At 36.1% G+C, this 19810-nt stretch overlaps 2 protein-coding genes across 2 annotated transcripts; both read right to left on the reverse strand.

Moving 5' to 3' along the window:
* Positions 1–9685: 9685 nt before the first annotated feature.
* LOC147576475 (olfactory receptor 8K3-like) lies at positions 9686–10675 on the reverse strand. Its single transcript, XM_086676389.1, has one exon. It carries the CDS (start codon positions 10673–10675, stop codon positions 9686–9688), a length of 990 nt encoding a protein of 329 aa, XP_086532515.1.
* Positions 10676–17855: 7180 nt separating this feature from the next.
* On the reverse strand, positions 17856–18806 carry LOC112865140 (olfactory receptor 8K3-like). Its single transcript, XM_086679367.1, has one exon. It carries the CDS (start codon positions 18804–18806, stop codon positions 17856–17858), a length of 951 nt encoding a protein of 316 aa, XP_086535493.1.
* Positions 18807–19810: the final 1004 nt, after the last annotated feature.

The raw sequence follows: 19810 nt of genomic DNA on the forward strand, positions 1-19810 counted from the left end.
TAACTTCAATTTCTTTATGACATCTTTTGTTTTATAACATTTTAATTTTGGTTCAGTCACATTAATATATATTTGCAAATTGCCTAACTTTCACAAAATTAATTAACTCTGGGGATTCTACTAATTTTAAGTGCTCTGAAAATATTAACAAGGTAACTATGTGTTTTCTAAATTAAAACATATTTTTGTTTCATAATGAATATTAAATAGGAATACAATTGACTTTACATAGTCACATTAGTCAATTTTTTATTTACTTTTACCACATAAATGACTTTTCTTATAAAATTGAATCTCCTTTTATTTTCATTTTTCTATTAATCCTGGCCCTGATCATATCATGTTATCTGCTTTGCCACAGGTAAATTTTATCTTAATTTTGCCATTAATTGTTACTGGTTAACTATATATTTATGTACTTATTAACAAAACACTAGAATTTTGCAGGTATTTCAATTAATTTGTATTATACACTGAATGTCTCTTTCTGCAAGTTCACTTAGAAGTATGCTGGTTCATAGAAGTCAATCTCTAAATATAACTTGACTCATTTATCCTTGTTTTTCCTTCTGAGAGAATACATAATGATGTTTAATGTTGATAATCTAATTCATAGGAACCCCATAGTACAATAAATTAAGGAAAGGTATGCATAGTTTTTTCCACATCCTTTGTCCTGTATATTTTACATCTTTTTCCTCAAGCTATGGATCGAGGGATTCAGCAGGGGGATAACAGTGGTGTAAAATTTGTACACCACTTTATCAGTGTCAACGGAGTGACTAGACTCAGGTTGAACATACATAAATATCAGACTCCCGTAGAACACTGGGTCCATTCTCAGTTTGGACCTGTGTTTGGAAAAAAAAAAAAAAAAAAAGCCTTGTGCCTACCCTCATCCTGACTGTGGCTAGCATGATCAACAAGTAAGATCCAAAAACTATCAAAAGGAATAAAATCAAATTAAAAACAGAAAATTGGGGGTCCTGGGTAGCTCAGTTGGTTTAGTGTCTGACCTTTATTTCAGCTCAGGTCATCATCTCATGGTTCATTGGCTTAAACCCTGCTTCAGGCTCGTGCTCACAGCGCAGAGGATAAGATAACCTATTTCTACCTTTTGTAAAATATGTAATAAGTATTTACCAGAAACCAAAATATTTCTTCCACCCCAGCTGCATTTTTATTATAACTGACATATGCCAAGTGGTTTGTAACAGGTTAGGCATATATTGTATTTTAGGAATCTAGGAAAATATGAAGAGATTGAGAAAATTGGGAGAAAGTGGGGTCACTGGAATTGATTTTACATAAGAAAATTTTATAAATATTCCCTTTAGATAAAAGAAACCTCTACTTTAAAGAAGAAATATGTATACTTTATGTATTTTATGTCTACTTTACGTACTTTATGTCTATTTTAAAGAAGAAACAGAATAATGGCAAAGCGAAAGCACACAGACAACTTTATAAATACATAGATGTATATAGAGATATAGGTTTATAGATTCTGAGATGTTATTTTAATTTTTTCTTCATAGTAAGGCTACAAAGAACTCCTACATACTATGAGAATAGCATAAAGCACACAAGCATAAATATAATGAAATCAAAATAGATACAATTGTCCCTAATAAACTACTAATTAAAAAATATCAGAATAGAATGAGGATGGAAGGGTGAAGTAAAAGAATGAATGGTTTAAAAAATGGTATTGACGCAGAATTCTATAGAAGGAAGGAAGGAAGCAGGAAGTGAAAGAAGGAAGAAGAAAAAATTTATCTTGGAATTATACTGAAATTATAGATCAATCCAAAGACACTGGACTCGTTATAGCAGTAGTAAATCCATTCCATGGACATATTTGGTATTCATTTTCATTGATTAAATGCCTTGTTAAATTTTTATACATATTACTGCAATTTTAGATAATTTTTATTAGATTTATTCATAAAATGGGGGAGGTTAGTGGTTTTATAAAATATATCTCTTGATGGAGTTAGATGGCACAGCAGCATGGAAACCCTGAGCTTTTCTCATCTCTGAAATACAGCTAGATCATCACCAATCCATTTAGAAAACTTAGGAAGTTGATCTGAGGATTAACACAACAATCTGTATAACTTTAGCCACAGAATTTGGCAGTTTTTTTCTTCCTCCAGAATAACAAAATGAAGGAATTCACCACAAAGGGAAGAACAGGAAGAAATGACAGCCAGGGACTTAATCAACACAGATATAAGTAAGATGCCTGAACTAGAATTTAAAGCCACAGTAATAAGAATACTAACTGGGACTTAAAAAAGTGTATAAGACACCAAAGAATCCCTTTCTATGGAGATAAAAGAAACAAACCTAGTCAGGCAGAAATTAAAAATGCTATTACCAAGATGCAGTCTCAAAGGGATGCCATGATGGCAAGGATGGGCCAAATAGAGCAGTCAATCAGCAATATAGAAGATAAAAATATGGAAAACAATGAAGCAGAAAAAAAAGGGAAACAAAGGCAAAAGATCACAATATCAGACTTAGAGAAGAACTCTGTGACTTACAAAGGAATAAAATCCCAATATGGGAGCCCCAGAAGATGAAGAAAGAACAAAAGAGGCAGAAGGTTTTTGTGAGCAAATCATAGTGGATAGCTTTCCTAATATGGGGAAGGACACAGACATCAAAATCCAAGAAGCCCAGAGAATTCCCATTAGATTTAACAAAAACCAACCATCACCAAGGCATATCACAAAATACAAAGACCAGGAAAGGATGTTAAAAGCATCAAGGGAAAAAAAAAAAGTCCTTAACCAAACAGGGAAGACATATTAGGCTCCCAGCAGACCTATCCACAGAAACTTGCCAGGTGGGAAAGGCGTGGCAGGATATATTCAACATGCTGAATTGGAAAAACATGCAGCCAAGAATTCCTTATCTAGCAAGTCTGTCATTCCAAAGGAGAGATAAAGAGTTTCCCAGACAAACCAAAATTAAAGGAGTTCATGACCACTAGACCAGCTCTGCAAGAAACTTTAAGGGGGATTCTCTGAGTGGAGAAAAAACAAAACAAAACAAAAAAGACCAAAAGCAACCAAGACTGGAAAGAACCAGAGAACTTCACCAAAAAACCCAATTCTACAGGCAGCACAATAGCACTAAATTTATATCTTTCAGTACTCACTCTAAATGTAAATGTACTAAATGTTCCAATCAAAAGACATAGGGTAACAGAATGGATAAGAAAACAAGACCCATCTATATACTGATCACAAGAGACTCATTTTAGACTTAAACACACCCCCAGATTGAAAGTAGGGGGATGGAGAACCATCTATCATACTAATGGTCACCAAAAGAAAGCTGGCCTAACCTTACTTATGTTAGACAAATTAGATTTAAAATAAAGACTGTAACAGGAGGTGAAGAAGGACATTATATCATAATTAAGGTCTGTCCACAAAGAATATCTAACAATTGTAAAGATTTATGTCCCTAATGTGGTAGAATCCAAATATATAAGTCAATTAATCACAAACATAAAGAAACTCATTGATAATAATACCATAATAGTTGGGGATTTCAACCACCCACTCACAGCAATGGAGAGATTATCTAAGCAGAAATCAATAAGGAAGCAATGGCTTTGAATGACACACTGGTTCAGATGGACTTAACAGATATATTCAGAACATTTCAGTCTAAAGCAGCAGAATACACATTCTTCTCAAATGCACATGGACATTTGCAGAATACATAAAATACTGGGTCAAAAATTCAGCTCCCAACAAGCACAAAAAGATCAAGATCATACCTTGCGTATTCAGACCACAACACTATGAAACTCAAAATCAACCACAAGAAAAAAATTGGAAAGACCATGAATACTTGGATTAAAGCACATCTTACTAAAGAATGAATGGATTAACCAAGAAATTAAAGAAGAGATTGAAAAGTACATGGAAGCCAATGAAAATGAAAACACGGCATTCCAAAACCTCTGTGATGCAGCAAAGGTGGTCATAAGAAGGAAGTGTATAGCAAAACAGCCTTCATAAAGAAGGAAGAAAGTTCTCAAATACATAACCTAAACTTACACCTGAAAGAGCTGGAAAAAAGAACAGCAAATAAAGCCCAAAAGTAGCAGAAGCAAGGAAATTAATAAAGTTTAGAGTAGGAGTTAATGTTTGAATAAAACAAAACACAAAAAACAGTAGGATCAATCAATGAAAGCAGAAGCTGGTTCTTTGAAAGAATTAACAGAATTGATAAAACCCCTGTCCAGACTGATCAAAAAGGAAAAGCAAAGGATCCAAATAAATCAAATCACGAATGAAAGGAGATCACAACCAATGCCACAGAAATGCAAACAATAATAAGAGAATATTATGAGCAATTCTATGCCAACAAATTGGGCAATCGGGAAGAAATGGACATATTCACAGAAACATATACACTACCAAAACTGAAACAGAAAGAAATAGAAAATCTAAACAGGGGGGCCTGGGTGGTTCAGTTGGTTAAGCATCCGGCTTCAGCTCAGGTCATGATCCCACGTCCGTGGGTTTATGATCCCACTGTCCGTGGGATCCCACGGCCCATGCCGGGCTCTGTGCTGACAGCTCCAGAGCCTGGAACCTGCTTTGGATTCTGTGTCTCCCTCTCTCTGCCCCTCCCCGACTCATGCTCTGTCTCTGTCTCTCTCAAAAATAAATAAACATTAAAAAATTTTTTAAAAAAGAAAATTTTAACAGATCCATAACCAGTAAAGAAATTGAATCAGTAATCAAAAATCAAGAGTCCAGGGATGAACTGCTTTCCAGGGGAATTCTACCAAACATTTAGAGAACAGTTAACAGCTATTCTTTTGAAGCTGTTCCAAAAAATAGAAATGGAAGGAAAACTTCCAAACTCATTTCATGAGGCCAACATTACCTTGATCCCTAAAGCAGACAAATATCCAACTGAAAAGGAGAACTACAAACCAACTTCCCCGATGAACATGGATGCAAAATTTCTCAATAAGATACTAGCAAACCAGATCCAACAATACATTAAAAGAATTATTCACAAAGATCAAGTGGGATTTCTTCCTGTGATGCAAGCCTGGTCCAATATCTGCAAATTAATCAATGTGATACATTATATTAGTAAAAGAAAAGATAAGAACCACATGATTCTCTCAATAGATGCAGAAAAAGCATGTGACAAAATACAGCACTCGTTCTTGATGAAAATCCTCAAGAAAGTAAAGGATAGAAGGAACATACCTCAAGATCATAAAGGCCATATATGAAAGACCCCACAGCTAAAATCATCCTCAATGGGGAAAAACTGAGAGCCTTCCCCTTAAGGTCAGGAACAGGAAGGGATTTCCAGTCTCACCACTGTTATTCAACATAGTGGTGGAAGTCCTAACCTCAGCAATCAGATAGCAAAAAGAAAGAAAATCATCCAAATCAGCAAGAAGGAAGTCAAACATTCACTCTTATTTCACCTCATTGCGAATTGAACTATTCTTAACATTAAATTACTTATCCAAACTTATACTTTTCATATATTTCCATAATGCGAAACTTCTCAACCATCTTCAACATCTTTTGTGACAACGTGTTTCAGTCTACACTCGGCCACTACTTTCTAGGACTGCATAATTCAAATATATTGTCTTTGTGAAAATTATCGCATAGACATTCGGCAAAATCACAGAACAATGACATATTTCTTTGTACTCAGAACATATTTTGTATAAGAGTGACTGTCGCTCTGCCAAGCAATTTTTCTCATTTGGCATTTGTTCCAAGATCAGGCTTCCAAGTAGAAGGTCTTTATATCAACTGTAAGTAGTTCTAAATAATTCTATTCATTTTTTCTGCTGAAAAAAAATCCAGGAATATCCAAAAGCATGCTTCTCTTTTACTTTGTATCATGTCTGTGCATCTGCACAATAGTTATTTGTTGCTGTCTGCAATGATGTACAAGGGGCAGCCTTTAAAACCTTTATTCATTCCTACGGAGAGTTTGCCTTCTAATCTGAGCCATACGTAAAACAATAACAGATATTTTTCTCACGCCGCACGAATTCTTTTTAAAAATCACTTACATGTGTATTTCCAATGGAGCTTAGCACTTATAAAATTTCTGAGCTTACCGAAAGTACGCTGGTCTTGAAGGGAAGGGACTTGGGAAGTAACTGCGTTTCCCAATTCATAGAACTTGAAAAGAGTAAAACCCTCAATTGAAGCATTTTGTTGAACTTTCTTCTTATTGTCATAAAAGACATATAGCATAAAATGTACCATTTTAATGATTTTAGCTTTTAATTGGTAAGTATATATTTGTGTCATTAGATACATACCTACGGTTTTGCAAACATCATGGTTATCTACCTCCAGAACATTCTCATCATTCCAAACTGAAACTCTATACCCACGAAACATCTATACCCATTCTCTTTTCTTCCATCATGTTGCAACTACTGTTTCTGCTTCTATGAATTTTACAATTCTAGCTTCCTCACATAAAGGAAGTCATACGAAATAAATAAATACATAAACATTATCTCTTTTTCAATTTTTTCTAATTATTATGGGTGGGATATAGAAATAAAGTTGATTTTTTGTAATTTGTTTCATATCCGGCAAATTTTATAAATACACGTATTATTTTTAATAAATTATTTATAGTTTTTTCTATGTAGTTAAGACATCAAAAAAAATTTTTTTAATGGTAGTGTGTGCTTTCCCATCTATCTTTATATTTTTTATTTCCTAACGTGGTGAACCAGCTACAATGCCCAATATATACTGAATATAAACGGTGAGTCTGGATCTCCTTGTCTTAGGAGTGTTCAGAGGAAAATCTTTAATGTTTCAGTATTATATTACAAGTTTTCTGTAGGTTTTTAAAATGTAATAATATGTACCCATGATTATGATATCATACAAGTATTTTCACTACCTTCAATACCTCTGTGTTCAATCGATTTATTCCCCCACATGCAGGATTTCTTTAGATATTATTTATAACACCAGTTTCTACTATCCTGCTCAGAGAGGCAGTTTATTACAAATCAGCATTGAATTTCATCATAAACCTATTAAGGATGTTGAATTATGTGATTTATGTAATGGGTTTTCGTGTGTGAAATCAGCCTTGCATTCTTGCCTACATGCAGTACTCCTCAACTGTATCAAACATTCTAAACCAAAATGGGTCACTTGTATAAAGTGCCAAGTGAGTACAGCTCAATCTCATTTATATTTTCATAAGCCAGTGTGATTTCGGGAGAGCCTGGTGTCTTTCATTTCATATTATATCCATTCATTCTTCACCTCCCTGGCCTTCTTCGCTTATTCCGAGTCGTGAAGATATTTTCCTTTTGTTCAAGAAATGTGGTTTTGGGGCACCTGGGTGCCTCAGACTGGGTGCCTCAGACTGGGTGGCTCAGTCTGTTAAACAGCTGACTCCTTATTTCAGCTCAGGTCATAATCTCATGGTTCTGCTGGTGAGAAGAAGCCCTGTGTCCATCTCTGCACTGACAGCCGGGAGCCTGCTTGGGATTCTTTCTCCCTCTCTCTCTGCCTCTCTCCCATTCACACATGTGATCTCTTTCTCTCAAAATAAGTAAATAAACATTTAAAAAATAATCTAGCTTTATTAAAGGAAGTTGTACCTGTCATTAGATTCATCTTGTGGGACATTGCCTGGCTATTTTAAATCTCTTGGCTTGCCATATAAATTTTGATATCAACTGAAATATTTAAAAGTACTATTGGGATTGTACTGTTACCGTGTTAAATCTATAGGATATCTTAAGGAGAACTGACCTCATCACAGCATTTACTTCTTCTAAACAATGGACATGATGTACTCCTACATCTATGTTTTCTTTAATAACTGAGCAAGGCTTTTGTAATTTCTAACCACAAAATCATGTAAATTGTTTATTAGATTTTCTCCTAACTATGAGACAAATTTTTTCAGGTGTAATTGATAGTTTAAAATTTTATTTTTAAGCAGCACTCTCAACAATAGCCAAATTATGGAAAGAGCCTAAGTGTCCATCAACTGATGAGTGGATAAAGAAATTGTGGTTTATATACACAATGGAGTACTACATGGCAATGAGAAAGAATGAAATATGGCCCTTTGTAGCAACATGGATGGAACTGGAGAGTGTTATGCTAGTGAAATAAGCCATACAGAGAAAGGCAGATACCATATGTTTTCACTCTTAGGTGGATCCTGAGAAATTTAACAGAAACCCATGGGGAAAGGGAAGGAAAAAAAAAGGAGGTTAGAGTGGGAGAGAGCCAAAGCATAAGAGACTCTTAAAAACTGAGAACAAACTGAGGGTTGATGGGGGGTGAGAGGGTGGGGAGGGTGGGTGATGGGTATTGAGGAGGGCATATTTTGGGATGAGCACTGGGTGTTGTATGGAAACCAATTTGACAATAAACTTCATATATTGAAAAAAATAAATAAAAAAAAGGCAAAAAAATAAAATTTTATTTTTACCTGTTTATTACTAATGGGTAGCAAAATAATTGATCTTTCATTTGGAAACTTTATATGTACTAACCTTGCAAAATTTAGTCATTATTTTCAGTGTATCAGCTTGAAGATATTTTTGAATTTTTAATATATACAATTATGAATCTTATAAACAATAATACTTTTATTTATGCTTTCCTCAGCATACATATAGTCACAAATCATAATTTCACAGAAATCTACCCATGCAAGCAATAGTCCAAGGCTGAAACAATGTTAGTTGTTTCATCAGTGGATGAACTCATTGCAGATGTGGTAGACATAGTGAGAGAACTAGAATCAGAAGTGGAGCCTGAAGATGTGAATGAATGGCTGAAATCTCATGACAAAACTTTAATGGATGAAGAATTGCTTCTTATGCATGAACCAAGAAAGTGATTTCTTCAAGTGGAATCTACTCCTGGTGAAGATGCTGTAAGGTTGTTGAACTGGCAACAGTGGATTTAGAATATGGATTTAGAATATGACATACACATGGTCGATAGAGCAGTAGCAGGGTTTGAGAAGATTGACTCCATTTTGAAAAGAAGTTCTACTGTGGTTAAATGCTATCAAACAGCACCACATGCTACAGGGAAGTTATTCATGAAAGGAAGAGTCAATCAATGCAACACACTTCACTGTTGTCTTATTTTAGGAAATTACCACAGTTGGGGTGCCTGGTGGCTCAGCTGGTTGGGTGTCTGACTCAGCTCAGGTCATGATATCGCCATTCAGAGTTTGAGCCCTGCATCAGGCTCTGTGCCTGTTTTGGATTCTGTGTCTCCTCTCTCTCTCTCTCTGTTCCTCCCCCGCTCATGCTCTGTCTCTGTTTCTCTCTTAAAAATAAAGAAACATTTAAAAATTTTTTAATTAAAAAAAAAACAGAAAATACTACAGTCACCCTAACCTTTGGCAACCACCACCCTGACCAGTAAGCAGCCATCAAGATGGAGGCAAGACCCTCTAGGCAAAATATTATGACTTTGAAGGCTCAGATGACAGCATTTTCAAGCAATACAGTGTTTTTTTAAAAGTATACGCATTGTATGATTACCTTTAATGCTAAAAAACACTTAACAGACTATAATACAGGGTCAACATAACTTTTATATGTATTGGACAACCAAAAATTCATTTAATTTGGTTTACTGTGAAATTTGCTTCATTGTGGTGGACTGGAACCAAACCTGCAATATCTCTGAGGTATGTCTATGTTTGCACACTTTCTCCAAGTTCTTCGTAGGGCATTTTTCACCTCTTTGTTCCTCAAGCTGTAGATCATTGGATTCAACATGGGTATAACCAACGTGTAAAATAAGGCGGCCATATTATCAGTATCAAAGGAATGAGTAGATTTCGGCTGCACATACATAAAGAATAGAGTGCCATAGAATAAGGCAATCACTGCCAGATGGGATCCACAGGTGGAGAAAGCCTTGTGCCTGCCTTCTGCAGAGTTCATCCTGAAGATGGCAACAGAGATTAGAATGTAGGACACAAGGACTGTGAGAAGAGATGACACCAAATTAAAAGCAGAAAAGATCAGAATTATCAATCTAATTTCATCGGTGCCTGAACAGAGCAAAGCTATCAATGGTAGACTGTCACAGTAGAAATGCCTGATGACATTATAATCACTAAATGATGAAAGGAAAATTTTCATGATGGTCAACAAAGACAAAGAGACACTATAGAGATAAGGCATTACCACTAGCACCTGACATAATCTTTGTGACATAACAGCTGTGTAGAGCAGAGGGTTACAGATGGCCACATAGCGGTCATAGGCCATTGCCGACAGAATGAAAATTTCATTAATGACAAAAATATTGAAAAAAGTGAGTTGGGTGGCACACCCATTAAAGGAGATTGTATGTTGATCTACAGCATAATTTACTAGCATTTTGGGTCCCACAGCTGTTGAATAACCAAGATCAGTGAAAGCCAGGTGTCTGAGGAAGAAGTACATGGGTGTTTGTAGCCTAGAGTCTATCTTGGTGAGGATGATCAAACCCAGATTACCCACGACTGAGACCAGATAAACAGTGAGGAGTAGTCCAAATAATGGAGACTGCAGCTCAGGGAGTCCTGTGATTCCCGTTAGAATGAATTCTTTCAACCGTGTTAGATTGTGTTTGTCTGTGCAGGCCATTCGGGAAACCTACACTGGGAATAAATACAAAAATAATCATTAACTTTCATGACATGACTGAGAGGACCATTTTAATAATGATTAAAGGCCTAAATCTTTCATTATGGCCTGTGGCCGTAATTGTTCCAGCACCTGGCAGCTCATTTCTCTCTTTCTCTCCCTTCCTCTCTCTTTCTCTCCCTCTCTCAGCTTAACTGAGCTCTTTATAGCTTTCTTAGATACGACAGCAAAATAACAAACAACAAAGTTAAAATCTCCTAAATTGGATTTATCAAAATGTAAAAAACAGACAAGTTGTATGCATTAATGGACATTATTACGGAATGAAAAATTAACTCATATAATGAAAAAAATTGTCAATCTTCTATCTGGTAAGTGTCTAGTATATAAAATATACAAAGGACTCTTACAGTCCAATATCTAAATGAAAAATTACCCAAATTAAACAAAAAAAACAGGCAAAAAAGTTGAAGGACATTCTTACAGAAGATATGCGAATGGACATCGGCATATGAAAAAATATTCAACATCATTAGCCATGAGGGCAATGCAAATCCACACCACAAGGAGATACCACTTCGCTTGTCCTAAGGTGGCTTAAAAAAGAAAAGATAAGAAAAGAAAAAAAATCACAAAGGTTGACAAGGGTGTAGAGATAAGAATCCTTGTGTATTTTTTTTTCCAACGTTTTTTGTTTTTGTTTTTTTTTGGGACAGAGAGAGACAGAGCATGAACGGGGGAGGGGCAGAGAGAGAGGGAGACACAGAATCAGAAACAGACTCCAGGCTCCGAGCCATCAGCCCAGAGCCTGACGCGGGGCTCGAACTCCCGGACCGCGAGATCGTGACCTGGCTGAAGTCGGACGCTTAACCAACTGCGCCACCCAGGCGCCCCAAGAATCCTTGTGTATTAAGGGGAAGGTAAAACAGTACAGTCACTATGGATGGAGTTTGACGGTGACTCCATACATCAAGCTAAGAATTACCATTCTGATCCAGTAATTCCTTTCCAGATGTGTACCCCCAAAGTACTGACAACCACAAGAGTTCATACAAAAACTTTGCAGGTAAATGTTCATGACAGCATTCGTAAGAGTTACACCAGTTCATGATAGTCAAAACTTGGGGACAACCCAAATGTCCATCAACCAATGCATGGATAGCATCTCTGTGGTCTCCACACAATAAGAAATTAGGAAGCCATACAAGGAAAGAAGTATTGTTATATGCAACAACATGGATGAGCCTTTAAAACATGCTAAGCAAAAGAAGCCAAGTATAAAAGGAAACATCTGTGCATATTATATTATATAATTCCATTATATGAAATATCCAGAAGAGATGAATCCATAGAGAGAGAAAGCAGATTAGCGGTCAGGAACACTAAATTCATTCTCAGGAGACAATACAGTTAGGGACATATTTCGGGTGGATATTAAAAGCATCATAAATCTCACGGAATAAATGAGAATATCAGAGTGTGTGCTCTCTTTTAAATCCATGCTACTAAATACAAGTCCCCTTATATATGAGAAAAGATATGACATGTTTCTAATTATCTTTAGAGTTCTATGTAAAACACTAAACTTTATTTTACATGGTTCTATTTACATTACTTTGTATGATTATTGAAGGTAACCTGGTTCTTACCTTTTAGATCTGTTTTTTTCCCTCCCAACTTTTCTTCAAACATGTAAAAAAACACAATGAGATTAGCGTTGGACCTTCACTATAAAACTACCCTAAGGATAGAGGTGAGAGAATTAAATTATTCCCCAGCCCTGCCCCCTCCTATTGCCAAATACATCTTTTTACACTAAATTAGGTGACAATGAGTATATTCAACATGGAAGGTCAACAAAATATAGATTTAAATATATATACTTACACATCAAAGTAATTTTCAAGGGGGAATAGAGTTTTAGAAAATAAACTATTAAATAAGTGGAAAATACACTGTAATTGTAATCAAAATACATATTACTGCTTTAAAATTTTGCAAGAATTCTTCTTTATTGAAATTTGTATGTGCACATATTTTAATCTTAATTCCAATCTACATGAGATGTGCTTTTCGTTATTTAAGGGATAATCTGATGGCATTTCAGAGACTATTCCAAAGTTTACAGGTAAGGAAGAGGGGCAATCCTGTTATTAATCAGATGTTACGGGGTGATGGAGGCATTACGTACTGATATCAATGCTTTAATAGTTTGCTTTCACCTCACTTCCAACTAAAAGGGATGGTTTGAAAAGGACATTGATAAATTTGGGAAACACATGATGTATTTGAAACAGAGAAATTGCAAGTGTTACAAACACATTGAGGCAATCCTTTTACTTTAGAGGGATTGGAAACCACTATGGAAATGTGTGATTTGAGTTAGAAATTCTGAAAATATCCAATTAACTACGCATAATAGTATCATATTTGACATTTTACTAAGGGTCCAAGTGAAAGAAACTAAACAGGAAAATCTTAAGGTCTTGGGTGTGAATTTCTTAACCAATTCCCTTTTCAGAGATTGCTTTTTTTTCCCCCACTATTCAATGATTACAACCTTGCTACATCTTAGCAAATGTCTAGCTTTCACCAAAAATTATAATAAAGATGTTTACAACCTTGTATTTGCCCAGAAACTTCAGTTAACAAAAGAGAACTGTTAAAGAGATAGTTAAATCATGGAAGCGGCTGGGGGCTTGGGGACAATAATGTAAATGGGAGGTGGGGTCCTGAAGAGTCACTAGACTCAGAGTTAGTCACAGAGACAGCTACAGTGTGCTCACCTGCGAGGTGGAAAATCTCTGGGCTCCCATTTGTTCATGGCACAACCCAGTAAGGATTTATGGATGACTTTATTCCTTTGAGTCTCTCCCTGAGGAGAAAGAATACAAGCTAATTATGCCTCAAGCGTTTGAAAATATCAAACAAAGGCGTGGTATATCTCCTAATTCTACAGGACATCTTTATACTCCCCCTGCAAATAAAGTTATGTTAGATACCTTTCCACAATGTCTCCTGGTAAAGTCTTTCTACTGTAACCCAGCGATCTGGAATCAAATCGTTGTATTTGTAGGAAAGATGTTTTCATTGTTCTTGCAACCTTTAATGATCTTCTTCTACTACAATGGCTTTTTATGAGTTTATCTCTGGGGGCAGAATGAAGATGATTGAATGATGCTTACTACATCATTAAAAAAATTTACAAGTAAAAGTAAAAATTTACAAGTACTTGTTTTCCCCTTTTTTGTGGTGTTTTAACTTATTTAAACATAATATACTTATTAACAAATGCATGCATCATACATTTTTGCAAATTCAAGACAGCTGTGTAATCAGAATCCAGATCAAACAGCTATGATGATAGTAAAATTGGAACATTACCAGGACCCCAGGAGAATCCTTCAGTCTGCTGTCTGCGATGAACTGTCCCCTTAAACACACACACTCACATGTGCACACACACATGAATAATTCTTTTTCTGCCTGCTAACACTGTGAATTATTTTTATCTATTTTTGTTACCTTTATTTTTTTTAATTTTTAAAACGTTTTATTTATTTTTAAGACAGAGACAGAGCATGTGTGGGGGAGGGGCAGAGAGACAGAGAGAGAGAGAGAGAGAGAAAGAGAGAGAGAGAGAGAAAGAGAGAGAGAGAGGAAGACACAGAATCTGAAGCAGGCTCCAGGCTCTGAGCTATCAGCACAGAGCCTGAAGCGGGGCTCGAACTCACGCCCTGGGAGATCGTGACCTGAGCCGAAGTCCGACGCTCAACGGACTGAGCCACCCAGGCACCCCTGTCATGTATTTTTTAAGGATAATAATTTATAGTTTATAAAAACATTTTGCCCTGATATGGAGAAGAATTTCTTGAAAATGGTAATTAAAAACAGCTACTCCCACATCTTTGATGTCCACACCAATACCTTTTGTCATCTTCATATTGTATTTCTTGTCTACTCTTTATGGATTTGGAACAGTTACCTTTATATTATGCTTACAAATCCTTTGTCCACGATTTGTCTGATTATGTAGGTCTGATAAAAGTATCCTCTCCCTCAGGCATCTAGGGGTGCCTGGGTGGCTCAGTTGGTTGAGCATATGACTTCAGCTCAGGTCATGATCCCGCCCTCCATGGGTTCAAGCCCCAGGTGGGGCTCTGACAGTTCAGAGCCTGGAGACTGCTTTGGATTTTGTGTCTCCCTCTCTCTCTGCCCCTCCCCCACTCATTCTCTGTCTCTCTCTATTTCTCAAAAGTGAATAAACGTTAAAAAAAATACTCCCTTGGGCATCTGGATGGTTTAGTTGGTTAAGAGTCTGACTCTTGATATTGGCTCAGGTCATGACCTCATGGTTTGTGAGTTTGAGCCTCGTGTTGGGCTCTGTGCTGACAGATAGGGATTTTCTCTTCTCTCTCTCTCTGCCCCTCCACACCTTCTAAAAAAAATTTTTTTTAAAAAGCATCTTTTCCCACTGTTAGAGTTTCCTTCTCATACTATTAATTGTGATGAACATAATTTCTTAAATCAGTGCAATGAATCATTTTAATCTTAGATAACCATTGTTTTATGAGGTCTGTTTAAAATGCTTTATATATTTCAATATCTCCAAGATGTTTCACTATTCTTTCCTTTTAGATGTTTGTATTTCACATTGATATCTTTAATCAAGTAGAATTGAGTCTGTATAGGGAATGGGTACGCGCCCAGATCCTTTTTTTCTCTCCAAATAAATATACAAATTGCCTAAGAGTATTTATGGAAAAGATCGTTCTTCCTCTTTGAGAAAATAGTGATGCATCCATCATAAGTTAGGTAACAGTGTATTTGTAGATCTATTTCTGAAGTCACTATTGTATTCCATCAATCATTTGGTCCGTTTTCTAGACAATGTTCTCTTTCCTTTTTTTTTTTTTTATTGCAGTGTAATTGACAAACAATGTACGTTAGTCTCAGATGTAAAACACAGTGAATCAATGTGTTTATCCATTATGTTATGCTAGCCACAAGTGTAGCTACCACCTGTCAATACCATTGACTATATTTTCTATGCTGTACCTTTTATTCCTGTAACTTAACTCATTCCATAATTGGAAGCCTGTATCTTCCTCTCCCCCGCCCCACCCCGGCCTTTTTGCCTATCCCCCATCCCCCTCCTCTCTGGCAACCATAAATTTGTTCTCCGTATTGATAGGTCTACATCTAACTTTGCTTGTTTGTTGATTTGATTGTTTGTTTTTAGATTCCGTATATTAGTGAATCATATGGTATTTGTATTTCTCGGTCTGGCTTGTTTCGCTTACCATAATACTTCCTGTGTCTACCCATGTTGGCACAAATGGCAAGATCTCATCCTTTTTTTTTTTTTACATTTATTTATTTTTGATAGAGAGAGACAGAGCACAAGTGGGGGAGGGGCAGAGAGAAGACGAACCAGAATCCCAAGCAGGCTTTGTGCCATCGAGCACAACGTGGGGCTTGAACCCATGAACCGTGAGATCATGACCTGAGCCAAAGTCGGATGCTTAACCAACTGAGCCACCCAGGTGCCTCAAGATCTCATCCATTTTAAGGCTGAGTAATATTCCATTGTGTATAAATTCCACATCTTCTTTATTCTATCATCTAACAGTGGCTACTTGGGCTGATTCCATATTTTGGTTACTGTAAATACTACTGCAGTGACTATAGACGTGCATATAACCTTCTGAATTAGTGTTTTTGTATTCTTTTATATTCTTAGGGTAAATACCCAGTAATGACATTCTTGGATCATGTGGCATTTTCATTTCTAAATTTTAGAGGACCTCTTAAGTTTTTAGAGCCACTATTTCCACAGCGGCTATACCAATTAGGAAAAAAGAAATTTAATTACTATAGCTTTATAATAGGTCATGAAATCTGGTAGTATAACTCCTGTAACTTTAATCTTTCTTCAAACTATCTTTGTATTTTTGGCATTTTGCCTCTCTTAATTAAGTTTATAATCAGCTTCCATAATTCTAAAATAAAGAAGGGAAAAGAATGAAAGAATGAAGAAAGGAAGATTAAAAAATAGTTTCTATAATAATTTAAAACTATCTAGTTTATTAATGTTTACACATTAAAATAATATTGCTTAATTAAAGAAATTGGTATCTGTTATTGGAATGCCTCTGTATTCTTTCTTCTATAATATTCTAGATATTTGGATTTCCATGTAATCTTTAAAATCTACTTGACTATTAAAAAATGCTGCTGCAGTTTTGATCGTTACTACATTAAATATATAGAATAATTTAGGGAGAACTAACCACCATGCAACATTTATTTCTTCTCAGCAATGGTATGGTATATGCTACATTTATGACTTCTTTAATAATTCAGTAATGTTTTTTATAGTTTGTGGCAGAGATGTGATGCAACTTGCTCATTAAATTTTCCCTAAGTATTATAGACTTTTCATTTCTAGTGTAATTGATAGTTTAAAACTTTACTTTTACCTTTTTTTGTTATTGTAAAGCAAAAAACAAATCTGATCTTTAAAATGCTGACTTAATGTGCACTAACCTTGCAAAATTCAGTTATTATTTCTAATGTTTCAGCATGAACAGTTTTTGAAATTTAATGTAAACAATTATGCCGCCTGAAAATAAATACACTTTTATTTCTGCTTTCCCCAAGCATATACAGGTACACATATCGCTTAATAAAAGCTGAGATGCTTCCCACAACAAGAGGATAGAGTTCAAGTGTCATTAAGGTAGATATAATTGATTATTCATTATTGTGTGTATTTCCCCCAGCAGGAACAATAGTTGCCATCTTCTATATGCCATATGCCATTGTGGTGGGGACTAGCATTTATTTAACATTTAGGCAAAGACATTAGAAAGCCTTTTAAATAATAATATCTAAGGGGAGATGTATTACAACAAACCCAAGAAACAATACAAGTTGTCTTCAATTGTAACATAAGTACTTAGGAATGTGAGAACAGTAGTCTGGACTTCAGTCACCTCCACTGAAACCAAAAATGATATCAGAAGGATCATCATTACTGAAACATCTATACATTGAAAATGGGAAAAACAATTCTAGTTTTCCGTGACTTTTTACATTAGTCCTTTCTAAGGCTTATGGCATATAATCAACAATAGTCTATAAACTAATTTATTATATACGTAGTTCACAGTGAACTCTACATAGGCAGTTTGTGCAGATTTTTCCATATCCGATGCAGGGCACCTTTTACCTCTTTGTTCCTCAAACTGTAGATCATGGGATTCAGCATAGGTATTATCAAAGTATAAAATACAGAGGCAATTTTATCAGTATCAAAGGAATGACTGGATTTGGGTTGCACGTACATGAAGAATAGAGTTGCATATAATACAACGACCACTGTCAGGTGGGATCCACAGGTGGAGAAGGCCTTGTGCCTGCCCTGTGCAGAGTTCATGCTGAGGATGGCCATCAGGATCAAGATGTAGGAGACAAGCACTATCAGAAGAGAAGACACCAAATTAAATGCTGAAAAGATCAGTATTATCAACTCAATGTCACGTGTGCTTGAGCACAACAAAGTTAATAAGGGAAGATTGTCACAATAAAAATGTCTAATGACATTATGGTCACAAAAGGATGACATAAAAATCTTTATGGTGATTATCAGAGAAAGAAAGGCACTGTAGACATAGGGGACAGCCACCAGCACCCAGCACACCTTTTGTGACATAACAACCATATAAAGCAGAGGATGACAGATGGCCATATAGCGGTCATAGGCCATTGCTGACAGAATGAAAAGCTCGCTGATGATGAACAAGATGAAGAAAGCCAGCTGTGTGGCACACCCGTTATAGGGGATTGTGTTTTGATTAGCTATGAAATTGACTAACATTTTTGGTCCTACAGTTGTTGAATAACCCAGATCAGTGACAGCCAGGTGTCTGAGGAAGAAGTACATGGGTGTTTGTAGCCTGGAGTCCACCTTGGTGAGGATGATCATGCCCAGGTTGCCCACCACTGAGATCACATAGATGCTGAGGAAGAGTCCAAAGACGGCAGCCTGCAGCTCAGGCCGGTCTGTAATTCCCATTAGGATGAATTCTGTTAGCACTGTTTGATTTGGTTGGTTCATCCTGGCCATGAAGGAAGAATGCTGTGGGAGAAACATCACAAGAGTCCTTGAGATTCTGGAGACAGCATCTGTTCCCATTTTAGAACCCAAAGTCATTATGGGTAAGACAAATCCAAGTTTTTAGATGAGGTGACTTAAGGGGCGCCTGAGTGGCTTAGTCACTTAAGCGTCTGACTTCGACTTAGGTCATGATCTCACAGTTCGTGGCTTTGAGCCCTATGTCTGGCTCTGTGCTGGCAGCTCAGAGCCCGGAGCCCGCTTTGGATTCTGTGCCTCCCTCTCTGTCTGCCCCTCCCCGACTCATGCTCTGTCTCTGTCTCTTAATTAAACACTAAAAAAAAATTTAGATGAGGTGACTTGAAACAAGACTCACCACCAACATTGAAGCTGGAACCAAATTTAGAAAGTGTTATAACCTAAGATATATAGTAGCCATTTTTTTTTTGTGCCAAATGCTAGCTACAACTATCAAATATATACAACCCCTTTATGACTCTGTCAACAGTGCATCATTAGAAACGTTTGATCTTGAGTGGAAATCCTGATATCCTTTTTAGAAATGTTTTTCGCTTAAAAACTGGAAGGAATTATAATAAAAGGAATACCCTCTACTTCTTGCCCTTGCAACCTTAGTCTCAACCTCCAGAGAAAACCGTGATTAACTAATTGAATAGACTTTGATTTACTTTCTCACTATAACTCTGCATACTAATGGCATTCCCATTCCACTGTTCATTTCATTTTTGAAACCATATTATCATTTCACTATGGTTTTATGAGCTTTAAATATTGTTGATGATTTTTTGAGGATAGACAAGATAGCTATTTTGCAGAAGTCCCCAACATGTGCACTGTAACATACATAAGTAACTTTTATTTTCTCTAGAACAGTGCATGTGAAATTTCAGCACATGTATGTGTTTTTCTTTTCAGTTTATGATTTTTGCTGTGTTGCATACCAAGTGAGACCTGCATTTAGAAGTTACTCAATATGAGAAAAACACTAAGTGTCA

This window comes from Puma concolor, chromosome D1, assembly GCF_028749965.1.
Source record: "Puma concolor isolate L17-30 chromosome D1, mPumCon1.1.hap2, whole genome shotgun sequence".
NCBI lineage: Eukaryota > Metazoa > Chordata > Mammalia > Carnivora > Felidae > Puma > Puma concolor.